This window comes from Xenopus tropicalis, chromosome 10 (genome assembly GCF_000004195.4).
Source record: "Xenopus tropicalis strain Nigerian chromosome 10, UCB_Xtro_10.0, whole genome shotgun sequence".
Taxonomy (NCBI): domain Eukaryota; kingdom Metazoa; phylum Chordata; class Amphibia; order Anura; family Pipidae; genus Xenopus; species Xenopus tropicalis.
Window position 1 is genome coordinate 51532822 of NC_030686.2, and position 14566 is coordinate 51547387.

The window sequence follows — 14566 nt, forward strand, 5'->3', positions numbered from 1 at the left end:
AATTGGCAGGGACACAGTGGGGAGGAATTGGCAGGGACACAGTGGGGAGGAAGTGGCAGGACACAGTGGGGAGGAATTGGCAGGGACACAGTGGGGAGGAATTTGGCAGGGACACAGTGGGGAGGAAGTGGCAGGGACACAGTGGGGAGGAAATTGGCAGGGACACAGTGGGGAGGAATGGCAGGGACACAGTGGGGAGGAATTGGCAGGACACAGTGGGGAGGAATGGCAGGGACACAGTGGGAGGAATTGGCAGGGACACAGTGGGGGAGGAATTGGCAGGGACACAGTGGGGAGGAAGTGGCAGGGACACAGTGGGGAGGAATTGCAGGGACACAGTGGGGAGGAAGTGGCAGGGACACAGTGGGGGAGAATTGGCAGGGACACAGTGGGGGAGGAAGTGGCAGGGACACAGTGGGGAGGAAGTGCAGGGACACAGTGGGGAGGAAGTGGCAGGGACACAGTGGGGAGGAATTGGCAGGGACAGAGTGGGGAAGGAATTGGCAGGGACACAGTGGGGGGAATTTGCAGGGACACAGTGGGGAGGAATTGGCAGGGACAGAGTGGGAAGAATTGGCAGGGACACAGTGGGGAGGGGAATTGGCAGGGACACAGTGGGGAGGAATTGGCAGGGGCACAGTGGGAGAAGTGGCAGGGACACAGTGGGGAGAGATTGGCAGGGGCACAGTGGGGGAGGAAGTGGCAGGGGACACAGTGGGGAGGAAGTGCAGGGACACAGTGGGGAGGAATTGGCAGGGACACAGTGGGGAGGAATTGGCAGGGCACAGTGGGGAGGAATTGGCAGGACACAGTGGGGAGGAAGTGGCAGGGACACAGTGGGGAGGAATTGGCAGGGCACAGTGGGGAGAAGTGGAGGGCAGGCAGTGGGGAGGAAGTGGCAGGGACACAGTGGGGAGGAAGTGGCAGGGACACAGTGGGGAGGAAGTGGCAGGGGCACAGTGGGGAGGAAGTGGCAGGGGCACAGTGGGGAGGAAGTGGCAGGGACACAGTGGGGAGGAATTGGCAGGGACACAGTGGGGAGGAAGTGGCAGGGACACAGTGGGGAGGAAGTGGCAGGGACACAGTGGGGAGGAAGTGGCAGGGACACAGTGGGGAGGAAGTGGCAGGGACACAGTGGGGAGGAATTGGCAGGGCTCCTCAGCAGTAGGAACAAAACCTTGAGCGGGAAGGCTCAAGCACTTACTAATGGGGACTGTATGTAGCCCGTATATGTATGAGGCAATATAGTTGTACCCATTGGGTGTGCCTGGCGGGGCTAATAAGGGAACACAGCCTTACTGGCCTTGCCTCATCCCACGCAACACACACTGACTAACATGAGCCACAGATAATAAAATTCCGGGAAAAGGCGCATTGCCGGTCACATGGTCACATCGCTTAGTCTCTGCCGCCATCTTTACTTTGGGCCGGTGTCCCGCTACCAGTACGTGGTCGATATCCCGCTACAAAAGCGGGAGCAGCCGCTGCCCCACGCTCACGGTTCAGTTTGCAATATCGTTGGGGCGGAAGCCAGGAAAAAGGTTAACACCGAGCGGCTGGTCGGTTTTTCTACTTGTTGGACAGGTTTCCCTGAAGCAATATGGCGGCGGTAGGTCAAGGCCCCGCCCCGCGGAGGAATATGGTGACGTCAGTTGCCGGCCGGCCTTATATAAGGTGTGTGCGCGCTGCGTGTTACTTCCCTTCCTGCCGAGCCCTCCCGTCTGTACAGCCGCTCCCGGAACGCCCTTTGTGTAACGCCATGCCCGGATTCAACGACAGGGACCGCGCCCGGGACAGGGGGTACGTACTCGGGGGTCTCCCCGTGAGGTGCCGGCAGCTTCTGGCAGAGGCCAGTGGGGAGTTTGTTTGGGCTTAATGTTTCCGCCCGATGGCGGCTGGTACGGTAGGTAGGCATTATGGGATGTGTGTGTGTGGGGGGCCCATGAGTAACGGGGCTTCCGAGCGATGGATTGTATTGTTCGGCTCCCGGGAGGCGGGGCTCGGCGAGACAAGATGGCGGAGGCACCAGTTGCGGCTCTTTGTCTCTGCACAAAATGGCGGCGGGGGGGGGAAGGGCTCTCCTTCTATTGCCTTGTCTGGCGCTTGTACTGCCCTCCGTACTTGTACTGCCCTCACTCCCTGCCGCCTCCCCGCCGCCTCACTCCCCTCTCCCCGGCCGCCTCACTCCCCTCTCCCCGGCCGCCTCACTCCCCTCTCCCCGGGGCCGCCTCACTCCCCTCTCCCCGGGGCCGCCTCACTCCCCTCTCCCCCGGGCCGCCTCACTCCCCTCTCCCCCGGGGCCGCCTCACTCCCCTCTCCCCCGGGGCCGCCTCACTCCCCTCTCCCCGGGGCCGCCTCACTCCCCTCTCCCTGCCGCTTTATTCTTTTATCTTCCTTTGTCGCTATTTATCCTGGCAGCTGTTTATCTACCCGGGTGTATTCCCCTGGTACTTCCCCCATAGCAACTGCCCTATTGTGTGGCATCTCTATCTGCCTGGGTATATTCCCATAGCAACTATCCTATTGTGTTGCACCTTCTTGTGCTATCTGCCTGGGTATATTCCTTTGGTACTGCTCCCATAGTACCTGCCCTATTGTGTGGCCTCTGTCTGCCTGGGTATATTCCCATAGCACCTGCCCTATTGTGTGGCCTCTGTCTGCCTGGGTATATTCCCATAGCAACTGCCCTATTGTGTGGCATCTGTCTGCCTGGGTATATTCCCATAGTACCTGCCCTATTGTGTGGCCTCTGTCTGCCTGGGTATATTCCCATAGCAACTGCCCTATTGTGTGGCATCTGTCTGCCTGGGTATATTCCCATAGTACCTGCCCTATTGTGTGGCATCTGTCTGCCTGGGTATATTCCCATAGTACCTGTCCTATTGTGTGGCATCTGTCTGCCTGGGTATATTCCCATAGTACCTGCCCTATTGTGTGGCATCTGTCTGCCTGGGTATATTCCCATAGTACCTGCCCTATTGTGTGGCATCTGTCTGCCTGGGTATATTCCCATAGTACCTGCCCTATTGTGTGGCATCTGTCTGCCTGGGTATATTCCCATAGTACCTGTCCTATTGTGTGGCATCTGTCTGCCTGGGTATATTCCCATAGTACCTGTCCTATTGTGTGGCATCTGTCTGCCTGGGTATATTCCCATAGTACCTGCCCTATTGTGTGGCATCTGTCTGCCTGGGTATATTCCCATAGTACCTGTCCTATTGTGTGGCATCTGTCTGCCTGGGTATATTCCCATAGTACCTGCCCTATTGTGTGGCATCTGTCTGCCTGGGTATATTCCCATAGTACCTGCCCTATTGTGTGGCACGCTGCTGGCATATCTGTGTAGTGTCCCCTGGGTATGATCAGTCTGCCTGTAACCAGGAACAAGGTGTACTTGCAGAATATCCCTGCTGGGTTTATAGACTCTCCTACAGTTGCCCCATGCTGGGGCAGAGCTCTCACCTAGCAGTACCTGCAGTCTGGGTGCAACTGCTCCTTGCACTGCTGATTAGGCAACCACTTGGCACCTCCCTCTGTCGGTTTATGTAACACTGGCACGGCATGCCCTCAGGGAACCTACTTGGCATATACCCAGCACAGTTCAGTGGCCATTTTGCATAGGCCTCTCTCCCCTGGGGTTCTGCGCAGTAATGGGAAGGAAGGTGATGCTTCTAACTTAAAAACAAATTATCATTTTCCTGATGGCTTTTCTGGGTCTGATTATGGGCCTAGTGAGGTGCCAGGATGGAATCCTGTAAAGGACCAGGACTGGCATTGGCTGCACTAAAAATAAATGCTTTTTTCTGGCAGTGCCCATTTGTTGTGCCTGCTCATGGAATAGCTGAGGGCCGCACCTCTGTTAAATATACTGCCTGCCAGATATGTGTTGCATCTGATCAGTGTGTGCTGTCTCTGCTCTAAAGCTGGCCACACGTGGTCGCACGAAAGATCGTTCCAACCCTCCACTGACGTTCAGGGCTGAATCGTCCGATAGAGGTAGAAACAATAGGATTTCTGCAGATTCAGCCGTGAAAATAGATTTTGCTCAGGTGTCTTTAATGGAGCCTCCTGCGATCTTGCCATACACGCACCGAATATAAACAAGGTTGGTGTGTGTATGGCCAACTTTACTCTGGGGCTGTCTGAGAGTTGGCTTTGGAGCCCAGGCTTCTCTTTGCCAATGGTGGGATCTCCCCCTAAAGCAGAGTAGTTTGTAGCTTCCTGTGTATTCTTAGTGACTGCATATGAATGGCCCCTTGCATATCGGAGAGCATTGTCCTGCTCTGCATGGCCATTGTCAGTAGGGCAGTACCAAGCCAGGAGTCTGCTTTGTCGCCCAGTTGGTTCTTATTGTTTGCATTGACCCTTTTGTCTTATATTCAGATTTGGAGGTGGTCCTCGCTTTGGGGGAAACCGAGGTGGTACATCTGGCAAATATGGAAACCCTGGGGAGCGGCTTATGAAGAAGAAATGGAACCTGGATGAACTGCCCAAATTTGAGAAGAATTTCTATCAAGAACATCCAGATGTTGTGAGACGGACACCGGTGAGTTTGCTGCCTGATTGGGATGAACCAGCTTGGCACTGGGTACCTCTCACAGCTATCTGCACATTAGGAAGGCTTCTTATTGTATGTTTCAGCTAACATGGGCTGTGCCCTAGGTGTATGGCACCATCTTTTCATAGAAACTGCCTGGCTGGCTAGCACGGGTGGTTATTATGTATTGTAAATGATTGCTATGGAGATCAGTGCTTTGTCCTGTCCTGCTGCTGTTGGATAGGGTGGATATTTACCTGGGACATTCCTTATGGAGAGATTTGGGTGCTCTAGACCCCTGTAATTATAGTAAATAAATGAGTGTTCATTGGGCCACTACACTATCTAACTGAAATGGCCAGGGGGGTTGCTCAGATTACTAAATCCAATATGGACTTTGTTTTGCAGCAAGAATGTGACCAATACAGAAGAAGCAAAGAGATCACCGTACGAGGGCTTAACTGTCCAAAGCCAGTTTTGCAGTTCCATGAAGCAAGTTTCCCAGGTAAATCCCCTGCCCCTCATCTCTGCAGCTCTTTATGTTGTGTTGGAATCGGCCTGACCGCTCTGTCTCCCTATAGCCAATCTCATGGAAGTGGTTAAACGGCAGAACTTCACTGACCCCACTCCTATTCAAGGGCAGGGATGGCCAGTGGCTCTGAGTGGGCTGGATATGGTTGGTGTTGCAATGACTGGATCCGGAAAGACCCTTTCTGTAAGTACTAGGCTGGTGATGCTGTTCATGCTGGCACATGTGCAAATGTTAGTAAGTTAACCCTTTACATCTTGTTTGCAGTATCTACTTCCTGGGATTGTCCATATCAACCATCAGCCATTCCTACAGCGAGGAGATGGTCCAATTGTAAGTAGGCTTACTGCAGAACATCTGAAACCTTCTCTGAGGGCATGGTGTATTTAGGGATGGCTTGGCAATGGGGTTAGACTGTAACAATCTTACTGACCAGAACTTTATAAAAGCACAGCTTTCTCTGAGCAACAGTCACCCCCTAATTAAGGTGATTGAATTGCAGGTCTAAGCTTAATATCCCATGTAGTAGCAATCAAGTAAATTGTGTCGGTGGATTGCTGCTATTCTATACTTGGCAGAAATGAATAGGTTCTGTTGGTATTTGTATAGTGAATTCACTTGGTACTGCATTCAGGTTAATTGAAGTTATACAGTGCTTACCCCTAAATATGTTGACAAAATGCCACAAATTGTTAGGCTGGGGTGAGACTATACAAACCTGTGGGGTGCTAGGGTTCTTGCTTTGTCAGTGATCAAGATGGAGAAAATAGATCTGCATCACAGGCTCTGGAAAAGAACAGAATCTAGAGCAACATTGCTAGCCCTTCATACAAATCCAAAACCATGCAGTCTGTCAGAATATCTGCAGCTTTAGAACAGTGCAGTGCTTTCTCCAAGAATAGAACTCTGCATGTACCTTTTACAATCTGGTGGGAATAGATTTCAGAACCACATCTCTATTTCCAGAGATTTCTGTAAAGACATAAACCATAATCTAACATGTTTCCTTACAGCTTTTGGTGCTGGCACCAACCAGGGAATTGGCTCAACAGGTTCAACAAGTGGCAGCTGAGTATGGGAGAGCTTGTCGTTTGAGGTCCACCTGTATTTATGGGGGAGCTCCAAAGGGACCACAGATACGTGATCTAGAAAGAGGTGAGACATCTCACAATATGTCCTGTGTACCTTGATATCTCCCATTTGCTATGGTTCTAAACAATGCTGTTTCTTTAGGAGTTGAAATCTGCATTGCTACACCCGGAAGGCTGATAGATTTCCTTGAAGCAGGAAAGACCAATCTGAACAGATGCACATATCTAGTGCTGGATGAAGCTGACCGGATGCTTGACATGGGCTTTGAGCCTCAGATCAGAAAGATAGTGGATCAAATTCGAGTAAGTGCAGCTTTGCTTAAAGGAGACCTAGGATAAATGCCTAACAGTCCCAGCCAGAAGCACAGTACTAGGGAAAACCAATCGCAGCCCTGCACTCGCACAAGCCAGGCTTCAGTTCCATATCAGGTCAGCCTAGCTGCTGATTGGTTCCTATCCTACAGTGCAGTGTACTGGGAGCTGCCGGCTCCCCTGCACATTCAGAGAATTCAGTCAGCAGGAAGTGGAACAGATGGGCGGGGGGACTACTGGTATATTGGTGGAATTTCTCACTAAGTCCAAAACACAAATGCAATCCTTCCATATCTAGGAGAATGAATCACTGGTATATTTTTATAGGATGTCTCCTATGTTCCTATGGTCATTCCAACTGTGTGGGATACTTACTGCTTGTTTTGTTTCTAGCCTGACAGACAGACGCTGATGTGGAGTGCCACTTGGCCCAAAGAAGTCAGGCAACTTGCTGAAGACTTCCTCAGAGATTATGTTCATATTAACATTGGTGCCCTGGAGCTCAGTGCCAACCACAATATCCTTCAGATTGTTGATGTGTGTAATGATGGGGAGAAGGATGAAAAGTGAGTTTGTATTAATGTGTAAACTTTTTCTAATTCCCACTCACCACTCTCTCATCTGGCTAACTTGTCCATTACCAGCTGTGGTTACACATTGTAGCAGTGCCAGGCTGCAGTTAGCCATGAAGGTTAGAATAGCATTTTGGCTGCCCTAAGGCATTACTTTAACATAGCACGGCCTTATGCTAACTGAAACGTTGACCTGTTGATGCTGGATTTATGAATTGCATCTTTTCTTTAAGGCTTGTTCGTTTGATGGAGGAAATTATGAGTGAAAAAGAAAATAAGACCATAGTGTTTGTTGAGACCAAGAGGCGATGTGATGACTTGACTCGCAGGTTGAGGAGGGATGGGTAAGGATGATTTCAAACTTTCCATGAGCGCTATTGCACTTCCATTCTATGTCTCTTTAATATTGAAAATGGGGAGGGGCCTGTTTAAACTCCAGATGCTGGTGCTTTATGGAAAGTGTTTTCTTTCATGATGAGGGGAATGTTTTGTACTTACAGGTGGCCTGCAATGGGAATCCATGGTGATAAGAGCCAGCAGGAACGTGACTGGGTCTTAAATGGTAGGCAAGCTGTGCACATTATTGCTAAGCTGGCAATTATAGGTTCTTTGCATTTCCTAAAACTGTGTTCCATCCTTGCAGAGTTCAAACACGGTAAATCGCCTATCCTGATTGCCACAGACGTTGCTTCCAGAGGTCTAGGTTAGTACGTTCAATCTGTTTTTGCTCGGTGAAAGCCAATGAACGGACGACTGTTGTGAAATGTCATTGTTTTAAAGAAAGTGATTTGCTTTCTTTAACCTCTGCAATTCTCTTGAGTTTTGTTTTTCACAAAGGTGCGGTCTTTGTGGCAAGGCCTAGGCATGACATTCGGAGGACGCAAGGGGATGGAGGACTAGTGGAAATTGGCTGTCTGCTTCCAGTTGTGTAGAGAAGTGGAAAGCTGAGCATCGTGTGCCAGTATCTTCAAAAGGCAAAATTTAACTTGTACCCCCTCCCCCATTACCAAAACTGCAATCCCATAAAGACATCCCACATTTGTTGCATGCTTCTAGCTCTGATACTTGCAACGCATTCTGCCACTTACCCCCCAGGGTTGCGTTGAGGGGTTGACTTGTTGGAGACGCACATTGGCAGTAATATAATGGGAGCAGCTCATTTAGTTGGAAGCCTTTTGTTAGACAAATTGGTGAGTACTGGCACATGAATGGGTGTAAAGCAAAGGGAGAGGAAGCAGAACTCCTCTAGCCTTAGGTTTCACGATCCTCCCTCACCTGTATCGTAGTGGTCATGTCGAGACCTGCCAGAGGGGACAAATTCTCAAGTGAATCCTGGTTTCTCGCAAGCGCTTGCCTAGACGACACGCAGCACACAGCAATAAACTCTGGCTCCCAAATGCCTGTATTCATAGGGGCGGGTGTTCCCAGGATGTGTGCGCTTGTCGCTCAACTTGTAAGGTCTTGGCAAGACAAAAGCAGTGGGTGGCCAGATTTCTGAGCTTCTAATGAATGTGTGAGGTGGACCACTTCCAGTTTTCTTGAAGGTCCTCGAACTGAGCACATGAGGAGGCTGCTGTTGGCGCCAGTGGCTGTACTGCTGACAAGCAATCAGAGGTCACTTGACTATTAATAATGGGAGACTTTGGGCAGTGCAAACTACTGGTAAGGTGTGTGTGTTTGGGGGTGGAGTTATTGGGCACATTGCTTCTCTAGAGCGGGCAGCCTAACTTTTGTTTTTCAGCCTTGATTCCTCTCTGCAAATCCCCTATTTGGCTAACTTGTGTTTTTGGTCTGACCCTTGTGGTGTGCAAAACCTTATTTGCCCTCCCTGTTTTGCCACACTGCGACACTCTACAGATGTGGAAGATGTGAAATTTGTCATCAATTATGACTACCCGAACTCCTCAGAGGATTATATCCACCGAATTGGAAGAACTGCCCGCAGCAGCAAAACTGGCACCGCATACACTTTCTTTACCCCAGGAAATATTAAGCAAGTTAATGACCTGATCTCCGTCCTCCGAGAAGCAAACCAAGCCATCAACCCCAAGCTGCTGCAGCTGGTGGAGGACAGAGGTAAGAGCCCACTCCCAGTTGGCTTTGTAGAATGGGGGGTGCAGGCTGACTGGATCACATGTAGGTGGAGGCAGCAGATTCTGCCTGAGTTTTACTGAACTGTAGAACTTAGTAAGTGGGCCAGTACCCATCGCAGGAAGGTAGTAAGGTGGGGCTGCTGGATGTTACACCCTAAAGCGTCAATTCCTTTTCCTATTTGCAGGACGCTTCAGAGGCAGAGGAGGCATGAACGACCGACGTGACCGTTTCTCTTCAGGCAAGCGGGGTGGGTGGGACCGGGAAAACTATGACCGTGGGTTTGGCGGCAAGAGAGACTTTGGCAACAAATCCCAAAATGGCTTCGGCAACAAATCCCAAAATGGCTTTGGGGCACAGAATTACAATGGAAACTCCTTTAACAGCTACGGCACCAATGTTCAGAGTGGGTTCCGGGCAGGAGCACAGAACGGCACATACCAGAATGGCTACGCCAGCCAGCAGAATGGCTACAGTGCACCTCCAATGCAGAACAGCATGGCCCAACAGGCATACACATACCCAGCTGCCACTGCTACAGCACCAGCTGTCATGGGTTACCCCATGCCGACGTCCTACCCCCAATAAGCTGTTAAAGCACAGTCTGTTTTTATTTTCTGTACTTGCTCTTTGTATCGTTTCCATGCAGGATAGTTATTTAATCCCAGCGGATTCTCGGAGGGAGCTGCAGCAGTGCCTGTGGTGCACTTTCACTATTTAAGTTGACTGTATCTACATTCCTGAGGCAATTTTAGTTGTTTTTTTTTTTTTTGTAATAGAACAAAGCCAGTGTTTCCAGAGTTTACGTGATTTGGAGTACTGTAATGGGGGCAGCGCATGGCCTTCAATAAAGATCTTTAACTTGGTTATCTCACTTGTCTTGCTCTTCAGTGCCCTCCGGGGGGGGGGGGGCGGTGTGGGGGTACGTAATGCCTGGGCCCCATCACATTTATATTGCTGTTATAGAGAATCTAACCTGGCCACAGACCTCTCAGCATAACTGGCTCCTTAGTGCTTGTGTAAGTCATAGGGCTCCCTTGGAACAGGATTCTTCTGCAGCTAAATGGAGACCATTGGAAAAGTAACCTACATCCTGATTGGTTACCAGCCCACTAGAAAAAGCACCTACTTGGGGTACTGGGGAGGGGGGGGTTAGCCCCCCCACTTTATGTCCCCTACAAGCCAGTTCATTCCAGAGCTGCAGTGTTTAAGACTCGGGGGCAGGCAGGCTCAGGGATAGGGTGCTGTAGGGGCATATACAGGTGCTTTATTCTTGGCTTCAGGTAAAGGGGGTTTGGGACTAATCTACAGACAGAACTCTGCCCATTCATTGGCTGAGAGGGCCTAGCATGTTTGTGTGCACTGTGAATCACGTGATCCCAAGGGGTGGCCCTTAATTCTTAATGGCATTTTCCTATTTAGGATTAAGCACATACTAATAAACATTTTTATAAATTATACTATTTAGATGAAGCAGGGTTTGTACATAAGCTGGCAATATATTAATATAGACCTACACTGTTTGGGGTATAGTTTCCCTTTAATAGCAATGCCATTTACACTAAGCTATAGGACCAGTGGGAATGTGCCCCCATTAGCTGCATATGTGCCAGTAGGAACCCCACACAGTAGGACCCTGGGTGCAAGTTATGTGGGTCAGTAGAAGTTATTTTGTTTGGCATGCCTGTAATATGGAGCTTTATTCCAACTATTAAATAATACAGAAGCCTCTAATACAGACCTGAATCCTTTCCCTGTAGCCCGATGTTCCAGTACTCGGCTGCTGATCCCTCACAGTATGTAACTGGCAGCAGCAGTGAGACTGGTTAGTAGCCCGTTACTCCTTTCCCTGAGAGGCAGCGTTACATTACTCGGCTGCTGATCCCTCACAGTATGTAACTGGCAGCAGCAGTGAGACTGGTTAGTAGCCCGTTACTCCTTTCCCTGAGAGGCAGCGTTACATTACTCGGCTGCTGATCCCTCACAGTATGTAACTGGCAGCAGCAGTGAGACTGGTTAGTAGCCCGTTACTCCTTTCCCTGAGAGGCAGCGTTACATTACTCGGCTGCTGATCCCTCACAGTATGTAACTGGCAGCAGCAGTGAGACTGGTTAGTAGCCCGTTACTCCTTTCCCTGAGAGGCAGCGTTACATTACTCGGCTGCTGATCCCTCACAGTATGTAACTGGCAGCAGCAGTGAGACTGGTTAGTAGCCAGTTACTCCTTTCCCTGAGAGGCAGCGTTACATTACTCAGCTGCTGATCCCTCACAGTATGTAACTGGCAGCAGCAGTGAGACTGGTTAGTAGCCAGTTACTCCTTTCCCTGAGAGGCAGCGTTACATTACTCGGCTGCTGATCCCTCACAGTATGTAACTGGCAGCAGCAGTGAGACTGGTTAGTAGCCAGTTACTCCTTTCCCTGAGAGGCAGCGTTACATTACTCGGCTGCTGATCCCTCACAGTATGTAACTGGCAGCAGCAGTGAGACTGGTTAGTAGCCCGTTACTCCTTTCCCTGAGAGGCAGTGTTACATTACTCGGCTGCTGATCCCTCACAGTATGTAACTGGCAGCAGCAGTGAGACTGGTTAGTAGCCAGTTACTCCTTTCCCTGAGAGGCAGCGTTACATTACTCGGCTGCTGATCCCTCACAGTATGTAACTGGCAGCAGCAGTGAGACTGGTTAGTAGCCCGTTACTCCTTTCCCTGAGAGGCAGTGTTACATTACTCGGCTGCTGATCCCTCACACTATGTAACTGGCAGCAGCAGTGAGACTGGTTAGTAGCCCGTTACTCCTTTCCCTGAGAGGCAGCGTTACATTACTCGGCTGCTGATCCCTCACAGTATGTAACTGGCAGCAGCAGTGAGACTGGTTAGTAGCCCGTTACTCCTTTCCCTGTAGCCCGATGTTACATTACTCGGCTGCTGATCCCTCACAGTATGTAACTGGCAGCAGCAGTGAGACTGGTTAGTAGCCCGTTACTCCTTTCCCTGAGAGGCAGCGTTACATTACTCGGCTGCTGATCCCTCACAGTATGTAACTGGCAGCAGCAGTGAGACTGGTTAGTAGCCCGTTACTCCTTTCCCTGAGAGGCAGCGTTACATTACTCGGCTGCTGATCCCTCACAGTATGTAACTGGCAGCAGCAGTGAGACTGGTTAGTAGCCCGTTACTCCTTTCCCTGAGAGGCAGTGTGTTACATTACTAAAGCTGCCCATACACGAGCAGATCCCACCTATGGGTGGGTGATATCGGGGAACCTATAGGCCCTGGGGACAAACGATTGAATTATAAAGGTTGCAATGGCCTATCGGTTCCATCAACGAGGCGATGCGGCCCCCCATCCGACTGAATTTTCTAACCTGGGCGATTTCAGGCCCCTTTGTGTGACATAAGTTGTATAAGTTTGGAAAACATGAAATATTGTGGTGATGCTGAAATGTACCCCCTGCCCCCTCCTACCTGTTGTAGCAAATGCATTGTGTAGGTTAATCTCATCTAATTGTGAATTGTGTGTAGCCAGCCGGCTCTGTCTGGCCCTCCCCATGTAATTGCCCCTATTGTGAGGGCACACAGAGCCAGACCCCATAGTGACACAATACACATAGTTACCCCTTGTGAGAGCAGTGCTCTGTCTGGTCAATACAATAGACTGAACTGGGCATGCTCCCTAGGTGGCTTCCCATAGGCCCAGTGGGATTAGCTATGATTGGCCCCTCTGGAAGCTGCCTTTGGGTTGGCATTTACGACAGGGGCTGTTCCCTTTCTGGCTACAAAGGTGGCTGCCAAGAGTTCCAAGGAGCCTTTTGTCTGGGGTGTAACCTTAGCTACGGCAGGACCCCCTCCCCTGTGTTCCCTGGAATCTACCTTAGCTGGGGCAAGAAGATTCCCCCCAACTGTGTGTATTCCCCTATTCCCTACGGAAGGACTGTTCCCCTGGAACCTACCCTAGCTGGGGCAAGAAGATTCCCCCCAACTGTGTGTATTTCCCTATTCCCTAAGGAAGGACTGTTCCTCTGGAATCTACCCTAGCTGGGGCAAGAAGATTCCCCACAACTGTGTGTATTTCCCTATTCCCTAAGGAAGGACTGTTCCTCTGGAACCTACCCTAGCTGGGGCAAGAAGATTCCCCCCAACTGTGTGTATTTCCCTATTCCCTAAGGAAGGACTGTTCCTCTGGAATCTACCCTAGCTGGGGCAAGAAGATTCCCCACAACTGTGTGTATTTCCCTATTCCCTAAGGAAGGACTGTTCCTCTGGAACCTACCCTAGCTGGGGCAAGAAGATTCCCCCCAACTGTGTGTATTTCCCTATTCCCTAAGGAAGGACTGTTCCTCTGGAATCTACCCTAGCTGGGGCAAGAAGATTCCCCACAACTGTGTGTATTTCCCTATTCCCTAAGGAAGGACTGTTCCCCTGGAATCTACCCTAGCTGCGGCAAGAAGATTCCCCACAACTGTGTGTATTCCCCTATTCCCTACGGAAGGACTGTTCCTCTGGAATCTACCCTAGCTGAAGCAAGAAGATTCCCCCCAACTGTGTGTATTTCCCTATTCCCTAAGGAAGGACTGTTCCTCTGGAATCTACCCTAGCTGGGGCAAGAAGATTCCCCCCAACTGTGTGTATTTCCCTATTCCCTAAGGAAGGACTGTTCCCCTGGAACCTACCCTAGCTGGGGCAAGAAGATTCCCCCCAACTGTGTGTATTTCCCTATTCCCTAAGGAAGGACTGTTCCTCTGGAATCTACCCTAGCTGGGGCAAGAAGATTCCCCCCAACTGTGTGTATTTCCCTATTCCCTAAGGAAGGACTGTTCCTCTGGAACCTACCCTAGCTGGGGCAAGAAGATTCCCCCCAACTGTGTGTATTTCCCTATTCCCTAAGGATGGACTGTTCCTCTGGAATCTACCCTAGCTGGGGCAAGAAGATTCCCCCCAACTGTGTGTATTTCCCTATTCCCTACAGAAGGACTGTTCCCCTGGAACCTACCCTAGCTGGGGCAAGAAGATTCCCCCCAACTGTGTGTATTCCCCTATTCCCTACGGAAGGACTGTTCCCCTGGAACCTACCCTAGCTGGGGCAAGAAGATTCCCCCCAACTGTGTGTATTCCCCTATTCCCTACGGAAGGACTGTTCCCCTGGAACCTACCCTAGCTGGGGCAAGAAGATTCCCCCCAACTGTGTGTATTCCCCTATTCCCTACGGAAGGACTGTTCCCCTGGAACCTACCCTAGCTGGGGCAAGAAGATTCCCCCCAACTGTGTGTATTCCCCTATTCCCTACGGAAGGACTGTTCCTCTGGAACCTACCCTAGCTGGGGCAAGAAGATTCCCCCCAACTGTGTGTATTCCCCTATTCCCTACGGAAGGACTGTTCCCCTGGAACCTACCCTAGCTGGGGCAAGAAGATTCCCCCCCAACTGTGTGTATTCCCCTATT

At 50.5% G+C, this 14566-nt stretch overlaps 1 protein-coding gene across 1 annotated transcript; it reads left to right on the top strand.

Moving 5' to 3' along the window:
• Nucleotides 1-1741: 1741 nt before the first annotated feature.
• Nucleotides 1742-10001, top strand: ddx5 (DEAD-box helicase 5). The gene is given in 13 exon segments (NM_203898.1): nucleotides 1742-1800; nucleotides 4384-4546; nucleotides 4946-5042; nucleotides 5119-5252; nucleotides 5334-5399; nucleotides 6080-6221; nucleotides 6300-6460; nucleotides 6863-7035; nucleotides 7275-7385; nucleotides 7542-7603; nucleotides 7685-7744; nucleotides 8899-9117; nucleotides 9320-10001. Coding segments are annotated over 13 exon segments (1830 nt in total). The 5' UTR covers nucleotides 1742-1759; the 3' UTR covers nucleotides 9721-10001.
• Nucleotides 10002-14566: the final 4565 nt, after the last annotated feature.